Source organism: Cyprinodon variegatus, unplaced genomic scaffold, assembly GCF_000732505.1.
Source record: "Cyprinodon variegatus isolate N-32 unplaced genomic scaffold, C_variegatus-1.0 Scaffold1192, whole genome shotgun sequence".
Taxonomy (NCBI): Eukaryota; Metazoa; Chordata; class Actinopteri; order Cyprinodontiformes; family Cyprinodontidae; genus Cyprinodon; species Cyprinodon variegatus.
Window position 1 is genome coordinate 95,345 of NW_015151645.1, and position 9,355 is coordinate 104,699.

General features: G+C 41.1%; 1 protein-coding gene across 9 annotated transcripts in view; it reads left to right on the forward strand.

Moving 5' to 3' along the window:
• arhgef9 (Cdc42 guanine nucleotide exchange factor 9) overlaps positions 1-9,355 on the forward strand; it is a 94,616-nt gene that overhangs the window by 54,922 nt on the left and 30,339 nt on the right. For all 9 annotated transcript variants that reach the window (XM_015401196.1, XM_015401198.1, XM_015401200.1 and 6 more), the window contains one exon: positions 8,653-8,832. In XM_015401196.1, the coding sequence (XP_015256682.1) occupies positions 8,653-8,832 (180 nt within the window). The remainder of the gene's footprint in view (positions 1-8,652; positions 8,833-9,355) is intronic.

The following is a 9,355-nucleotide window of genomic DNA, read 5'->3' on the forward strand; positions in this document are numbered from 1 at the left end:
GTGTCAAAGATAAATATTTATAGAAGAGTTTTAATCAAAGCAAGTAGGAAAAAATAAAAAACAAATAAAATAAAATAAAAAATGCAGAAACAAAAAAAGAATATTAAAAACAGTTGGATTAAAGAATTGTTTAACTAGAACAGTCGAAGGCAATCCTAAACAAATGTGTTTTTAAGGTAATATTATTTATTTTCATTTGGAGTTGCATAAATGATGGGATGTATTTTCATCTCCTGTAACTTCCTGTGATTTTAAAAGGTGTTGATGTTTCAGCCGATACCGATACCACCATTTTAGGGCATTATGGGGGCCCCGTCCGATACTGGTATCGGTATCGGTGCAACACTAATTAAAAGCTTTAATCAGCAGGATTCCGTCCTGCTAATCCTCCGTTTAGGATCAAGCCATGGATGTGATCTTCACACAGATACTTCCATCACATGCCGGCACATGTGGGCTGGTGTTTTCATCTCACATCACATTAGCATCTTCCGTAGCTCTGACCTCATAGGACCATCAAAACCAACTTGTGTTGAAAAGAAAGAAGCAACCAGATCCCAAAATGAGCTGCAGTGGTTATTGCTACTGCTGCCCTGATTGCAGATGTTCACATGTAACCTCCACAAACAGCACCTGAGCAGTGCTTTGGGGTGTTAGCCGTGGCTCCTGACTGAATACTTCCTCGCGGGCAGGTTGTTCAGGTAGAGCTGTTCTGGGTTGTGTGCCGTTCAGCCAGAGGTGTGCGAGTGAGTGAGACGACGGTTAAAGTGTGAGGATGTGCATGTGTTTCTCACCGGTTCTGAGGAGAGCGCCTTTGATTGGCTCCCAGACTCGGGGTATAAGTGTGTTACATAAGAGGGCTGGCAGACACAGGGAGGACGGACTGCCAGTTTCACTCGCTGCATCGGAATAGAGAGAACCTCTCTCAGGGACAGCGGCGTCGTGTTGCCTCACCTCCACGGAGGAGCGTCGTCTTGACAGCTTCTGAAAGGGATTCAGCTATGATGATTTGAAAGAGCTGGACTTCTCCATGTATGCGCTCTCTGAACAGCTGCACGCCACCAACATGGTAAGCTCCGGACATCAGGAGGGCTCAGGGAGGCTGTAGCTGTGCTGTGGATGGAGACGGGAGGATGTTGGAATGCAGTGAAGCTGCCGGTGCAGTGAATGCTGATGTATTGAGCAAAGATGATACCAGCAGGTGAATCAGCTTTTCAGTCTCCACTATACGCCGGCCTGGAGAAGAGAAAATGCTGTCATATGCCTCGGTGTGTGAACCGGTTTCTCTGCATGTATTTGCATTGACCCATATAGACGGTTGCAGTTTAAAGAGTGGGAAAAGCTCTGCGATGGTGGATGCTGCATCTATAAACAGTCAGGATGGAGAGTTTATCTCACAGAAAGCAGAGGATCCAGCTAGGTGAGGGGGGGGGTTCTAGAGGATTGGGGAAGACTGATTATGTAATGCTGTTAATTTATTCAGACATGCAAAGGGACAAGGGATGGAATATATCGGAGAGTGAGGCGGGATGGGGGGGGGCTTTCTGTCTCTAGAAGGACCAGAGGTTTGGAGGTGGAACAGGTGGGAACGCTAAAGCTAATGAGGTGAAGGTTTTAAATTTAAAGTTACGTTTCTGATACCGTTTGAAGTTTCTAATAGACGTTTTCCCTCTATTTGATGAGCATGGTGTTGGAAAGCGCGTCCCCTCCCCCACTTGTTTCTGCAAACTTCTAGGCAGGTCCCTGAGACGAGCAGAAATCAGGACTTTTTTGTTTTAGGTAAAAACTGTAAACAGTTAAAATGCAGAGTAACTGCTTTGATTCCGCATAATGTGGGAGAGTTTCATTCATGTCCCGTTTTTAATCAGTTGTCAGATAAGATCATCTTTCCATCCAGCTTTAAGATGCTGCATCTACCATTACCTTTGCTTTCGTTGTGCTGATTGCCACCATTATTCCAGGTTCCTGCAGCTCAGGTTCATAAAGCTGAGCATCAGAGTGAATATTCCTGCTCAGGACTCACTCTCTGTTTCTGGCGGCTCACACACTCCTCAAATTTAGAAAATACTCCCTTCAAACGTCCTCTTCTCATCCCATCATCTTTGTCAGCATCGGTGATGCATCCCCCTCTGTCACCATGACGATGGCTGTTCCTTGCCTTGCAGGCATGCATGCCTTCCCTAGTGTTCACTCCTCTGCCCTGATTGGCTTGTATCCTCTGCAGCTGCTGTGAATGTGGGCTCACATACAGGTTGAAGGACCGGTGAGGCTGAGAGCTCCAGCGCTTACAGCGCTTAGTTTGTCATTAATTCAGACCAAAACCACCTCATATTCTACAGAAAGCATAGTTATTTGATATAAAAATAAGAAACTAATGAAGCAGGAATAGAAAGGAGATAAAATTCCTCCATATCTGCGGGACAGCGCTGTCTCTGGGCCTTTAATAACTTCTTACCTGGAGCTTAAGCACGGCCTGTCAGGCTTGGTTAGCCCTGCTCTGACCACAGCCTCAGGGAATGGATGCATGGTTAGCTCTGAAGCCGATGAACGCTACTGCAGGGAGAACACTTTTAGACACGTCTCACGGAGCCGTAAACAGGGTTAACTCGTACAAATAGAGAGCGGTGTCTCATGTGCATATATGCATGAACATGGCGCTGTCAAAGCCAGAAAGCTGAGTCGTCGGCATGATGGATGACGAGGCAGTAGACTGATGATGTCAGCCTCGGCTCTGTCTTCAGAACATTGCATGCTGCTTATTACTCCTTTAATGAGAACAACCTTTCCTTCTCCCTAAAGAATCCTCACTGCTTCACTTTAAGGTACAAAACCATTCAACAACAAACAAAGGGATTTGATGTGGTCAAAAATTCAGCTCCCATTAACTCTGAAACAGGGGCGGATCTAGGATTCTAGGAGACCACGGGTTTAGCCCTGAGGTTGAAGATGAGGCTGTAGACTTTCTGGTAAATCCCGTTCTAATGTAAAATAGGCCAGATTACTGGATTAAGATCATTTCTAGTATACGCTAGGGGTGTAAATAATAATGGTTTTGTATCGATGCTTCGATCCAAAGCTGACGATCCGATGCATCGATACGTCCGCAAGAGAATCGATTCATGTTTTTGTTTTCCTCCGGTCTATTTTTATCCGTTTGCTCCTGGGTATTTTTTGATGCAACTTTTCTACTTCTGTTATTTGCTGTTGTTTCTTAAAAAAATGCATAACTATATTACAGCTTTCATTGATTTATTTCAAACTTGAAACTTTGTTTAGCCTGTAAGGTGTAAAAAAAAATAAAAAAATACAAAATTTACAGATTAATCGAATCAAATTGTATCGTGGTGTTTTCTTGAGTATCAAAAATAATCGAATCGTTGGGTCAGGAAATCGATATGATGGATGTGATTTACACCTGTAGTATACGCCATGCTATCACACAGAACAATTTTTGAGAATTTGGAAATAATTGCTCTTTATTTCCCAAAGATACGGGAGGAGGAGGAGAGAATGGATTTTTTAGCTGCCTGAAATAATCTGTGAAGAAATAAATTAACCTACAAATCTTTAACTGTGTTTATTTCGCTCTTCATCAACAAATTCTGTGGATTTGGTGACGTTGATATCCATCGATATCCGCCACTGGCCTATCCATTAAAGATTTGACTCCTAAAAGCCAGCAACGATGAGAGGAAAACACTTCTTCCTCTGCACAGGAATGCTACAGGCTGTATCCTGTGCATGGCGCCACTCTCTGGTGAATTCCAGTACTGCACATTTTACTCAGATCAGCTCAAAAGCGAGACCCACCCCCTAGATCCGCCACTGCTCTGAAACCTCTCAGGCCGGGACTAAACCGCACAAGTTTTTACAACTTTTTAGCCGATTCTCAAATTCATGCAAGAATTTTCTGAATTGGGACGAGTTTCGCCTCATGGTTGGACCTGCATCATGTAGCATTTAGGTGGGTAACCACGGGCAACCAGCCTCTCACGACTACCCCCCCATCAGGAATCATAAGGTTGACAGAAAATTAAATATGTGGTAAATTCAGTAGGTGTTGGTGGGTAAATCCTGCCATTAAAGTATAATTATTAGCTGATTTATCAGGTAGATCATCAGAGCGTCGGGTCACACAGCTGCGTATGACGATGGTTTTATCTGAATTTATCAGAGCGATGTCGATCAAACCGCAGCATGAAGAGCAAATATGTGATCATACAGGTCAGAGCCTGTAAACATGCTAACAGATCAGGAGGTGCTGCTGTTATATCTATCATCTAGAACAACAGAAGAACTGTCCACATCCACAGCTGACGGAAGAGAATCTGACCATTATTAGTTGTGCTTTCCTCAGATCATCCAAGAGGAAAGTTATTGGGATGAAATCAGTTCATTAAAAGTATTTCTTTAAAAGATGCATCACTGAATCATTCATGCAGCCGTATTCTTGCCTCCTTTAGGTTAAAACAGGCAGTAAGCATGGCTTTCATAGCTGATCTTCAACGAGGTGCAAAGTGATTTATGTTTGCATTTCAGCAGAAAAACCTTCATTTGCACGAGTGTATTAAATGCAGATCATGTTCCGATGACCAAACTGGACGTATTCATGGGTGGCAGATATGTGAGTGTAAATATTTACCATAAACAAAGAGGTTTTTCTATCCGGAAACTCCGTTTTTAGGTCTTTTTTTAGTACTTCTGCAGTGATTGTGGCCAAAAAGGAGGCGCTGGTAGAAAGCCAGAGGATGGAGAGAGATGCTGTGAGCATGGTAACATATTTAGACTCTCAGAAATAAAAATAGAAGAATTATATTAATAAAGGATAAATATCTATGAATGTGGACACAGATAACACAGCAGGATGGAAAACAATCTTTATACAGTTAAACCAAAATAAAGAAAATGAGTGAAATTAAATATGGCGTTAATATGGTGGCATGTTTCTTTAAAGAATGGAATATAAACAGAGCAAAGAGACACGGGAAGGATGGAAGTTCACATCTCTTACGGGTCAGCAATTAGGAAGTTTGTTCCAGCGCTTTCTCTTCCTTTGACTTAATAAAACATAAACTTGGAGGAAGCAAAGTTAAGGTTATTGTTTGGTTGTTGTTTTTTTGGCATCACTATCTACCTACCTATCTGAGGTGTATTATATTATTTAGTATTATAATTGTTATATCTTTGAAATAATTATAATTCTTGCCGTCATGTCCATGGCTTTGTACCTCATCTTTCTTTTACTCTCTAACTAACGGTAGAAAACGGAATCTGCTCATTTTAATGGCGTGGAACCGAAACCAGTTAGACCATCTTAACCTTGGCAAAGCAATCTTCTAGATCACCTGCACTTCCGTTTATATCTATACATTTAATTTGATAGCTGGGAAAAATGTTGCATTATATATATATATATTGTGAGAATATCGTATTATGACCCAACTATCGTCTCCCCAACCCTATACTCAGCCCTTTGAATCACCAGGCCCGACATAAACCCACAAACACCCGACTAAACTTAGTTGTTAAGTGAGATAATCAGAAAGTCTAATAAGGCGACTGAACAAGGATGATGCTGCTCCTGTTTTCTCACAGCTTTGCTCTTTAACTGTTTGTTTATTGTGCGACACGATGTACACATTATTTATTCATGATGAAGTAGTCAATACATGGAATGTGATGAGTCAGTGGCTCATGTTTAGTTGAGGATTGTTTTGCAGATAACCAAACACACCCTGGTGAAAGCATGCAGGACGTTTATCACCTCACATCGTTTTGTTATATTACATAAAAACTTTGTTTTAACTTGATAATGAGCCATTTATGGCCGATGTAAAGAGAGAGGCATGTTGCTTCTGAACGCTGTTGGTTCTCCATAGTGTTCTGCCTTTGTTGTGCATTTGCATTGCAGTCCCTGTATTATCACTTTGCTCCTCCTTCAATAATGCATCAATTAGTAATCTAAGTGGTTTAACAGAAAAAAACAGAGGTTTACACAGGTTGAGGCCAAAATGAGTCGTAGGACTGATGAGCATCAGAGCTGCGTCTCAGATAGGTTGGTCTGCAGTACGGGGATCCCACAGGGAACAGACTTCTCCATCATCTCTCCATGCTGCCGCCTCCAGAAGTTCTCTGATGATTCTGCCATAGTTGGCCTCATCACAGAGGACAGACAGTGGACCCAGAACAGCAGAACCACCTTCTGATTAATGCAGGGAAAACCAAGGAGCTAGTGGTGGACTTTGGCAGAAGCAGATCCACCCACTGCCACCGGTGAACATCCAGGGAACAGACATGGAGATAGTGGACTCTAAGTACCTCGGTGTTCACCTGAAGAACAAACTGGGCTGGACTCCCAACACTGAGGCTGAGGATCAGAAAGGTCAGAGACTCTACCTGCTGAGGAGACTGAGGGGGGGCTCCTAAAGACCTTCTCTGACTCTGCTGTGGCATCAGCCATCTTCTATGAAGTGTCTGTTGGAGCAGCGGCTCATCTGTAGCTGAGAGGAAGCGGCTGGATCAGCTGATCAGGAAGGCCAGCTGTGATTGGATGCCCTCTGGACTCAGAGCAGGAGGTGGGAAACAGACGGATCCTAACTAAATGCATGAAGCTGGTGCTGAACTGGACAGCTCCTTCAGGGACAGACTGCTGCACCTTAAATGCACCAGGGAGCGTTATCACAGATCCTTCCTCCCAGCAGCTGGAAGACTCTAGAACCACCACTGTTCCCAGTAACCTCAACCAGTTCTTCCATTCATGCTGATTCTGCTCAGTTTCTACCTTAGTCAGTTAAATAACCTGCTGCTGTCATTCTGCACATCTCTGATGTTGCTGCTATTTTCAAATTACTGGAAAAATGTCCATAGCTGCATATTGGTTATTTATTCTCCAGTTTTATATTGTTAAAACACTTTACAGTATTTTATTGTTTATCTTTTAACTCTTCACTATTTTGTTATTCTTAGACATTTTCCTAAGGTCCACATTTGTGTGACCATTTTTCTACAATCTTTTTGCTGCTGTTGGAAGCCAAATGACCCCCATTCCAACGGGGGGGGTGGACCCGTTCGTCTGTTTCAATTTACATTTTTCTGAACAAAAACCAGGCTTTGTTGGGCTGCTGTATAAAGCCAGGAACTAAACGCTATTTCTTTATTTTATAACTCAGCGAATTGAAAAAGCTTCCTGGATGGAAGAGAAACGTCTGCATGGATTAAAAGCTATATGGATCACAGAAAGCAGTTTGTTCAATTAAATGAAATAAGATCAGACCTACTAGAAATAAAGAGTGGGGTACCGCAAGGCTCGGTGCTGGGACCGATTTTGTTTTTAATGTATGCAAATGACTTGAACAACATCCTGAACATGAAAATTGTATCATTTGCAGATGATACAAATGTATTTGCATCTGGTGAAAATCTTAAACAGACACTTGCATTAGTCACACAAGAATTAATGAAAATAAAGAGATGGTGTAATATAAATAAACTATCGTTAAATTTGAAAAAAACTAAGTTCATGATATTTGGAAACATTAAAAAAAGTAGTGAAATAAAGTTAAGTATTGATGATGTACAATTAGGATTAGTTGATGAAATAAAATTTTTAGGTGTCATTTTAGATAATAAAATTAGTTGGAAGGGACATATACAGCACATCCGGTCAAAGCTGGCCAGATCTTTGGCTGTTATAAATAAAGCCCGGCATCTTCTGACCAAACAAGCTTTAAACACATTATATTTCTCATTGTTTCAGCCCTATTTAACCTATTGTGTTGAAGTGTGGGGCCACACTTACAAAACAAACATTCAACCACTGATTATTATGCAGAAGAAAGCAATACGAGTAACGAATAACAAACATTATAGAGATCACACTCACTGCTTATTCCTAGATTCAAGAGTTCTTAAATTTGTAGACCTGATCGATTTCAAAACTGCTCAAATTCTTTATAAAGCAAGAAATAAATTACTTCCTGCACACATACAAAAATTGTTTACAGATAGAGATGGAAAATATAATCTAAGAGGAAAATTACATTTCAAAACTAAGTGTGTTCGAACAACAAAAAGAACCTTCAGTTTATCAGTTAGTGGAGTGAAGCTCTGGAACAGCTTGCCTGAAAACATTAAACATTGTAAAAGCATCCAGCAATTCAAAAAACAATATAAGAAAAGTATTTTTGATGAATACAAAAAAGAATAATGCACAAAAAGTTATACTGTTTGTCTTACTGTAATCGTCCTTTACCACCATGACTTATGTAACTGAGGGGTAGGGTTTAATAAGCTTATGCTTCATCCTGCTCCTTTTTGAAACATGCTGTATGTTTAGGTAGCATTCTATGCAAACATTGTAAAATCATGTCATGTTTCAAAATAAATGAAATGAAATGAAATGAAATGAAATGAACTTGGAAACAAAGTCCAGTTGATTGATTTTAACTTTTTTTTTTTTATTTTTGCTGCTGTTAACACCAGAATTTCCCCTCTGTGGGACAATAAAGGGGTTTCTCTTCTCTCAGATGTGATTTATGGACTCCTTAAAGGCGTTTTTTTATTGATGAGTGTCTGTTTGCTCCTGTTTTATTCTTGCACAGCCTAATGTATCCAGAATAAAACAAAGCGGATCCCCTTGTCTTTCTCCTTCAGTTGATAAGTGGAGGTTCGGTCGTCAACGCAGAGGCAGTATGGGACCATGTGACCATGGCGGATCGGGAGCTGGCCTTTAAGGCCGGCGACGTCATTAAGGTGCTGGACGCCTCCAACAAGGACTGGTGGTGGGGCCAGATTGATGAAGAGGAAGGATGGTTCCCCGCCAGCTTCGTACGGGTGAGTTAGCTGTCATCGACCCGCATGTGAGCAGACAGAGTGGAGGGATAAACAGACAGATCAAATAATGACCACATGTCATCAACCCAGAGATTTATATTGCTTTATTTTAGAGCCGCCAGGAGATGAAGGAACAGTTAGCTGAGCGGCTTTCTTTCTGAGAAGAAAAAAAAACATGCTAATGAGGTTCTCATCTTATTTTGGTTTCAACTCCTGTTCTTTATAAACCTCATTTTCCTGGAGATTGGGAAAGTTTTTCATCCTCCATTCCCTATGAGAAGTCATGCAAGACTGTGTTTCAGATTAGTCTTCTGTAGCTTCTGCACATTTCTGTAAATATCTGTTTGTTTTTTTTCATATTTCAACAGTTTGAGTTTCTAACTATTGACACTTTACAGCTATAACATAGTGATTAGATAAAGTTATAGAAATCCCAGCATGCTTTACTTTAATACTCGATTCTATTCAGTTTATTTCTATAGCTCCAATTCACATCATGTCATCTCAGGTCACTTTCCAGTTC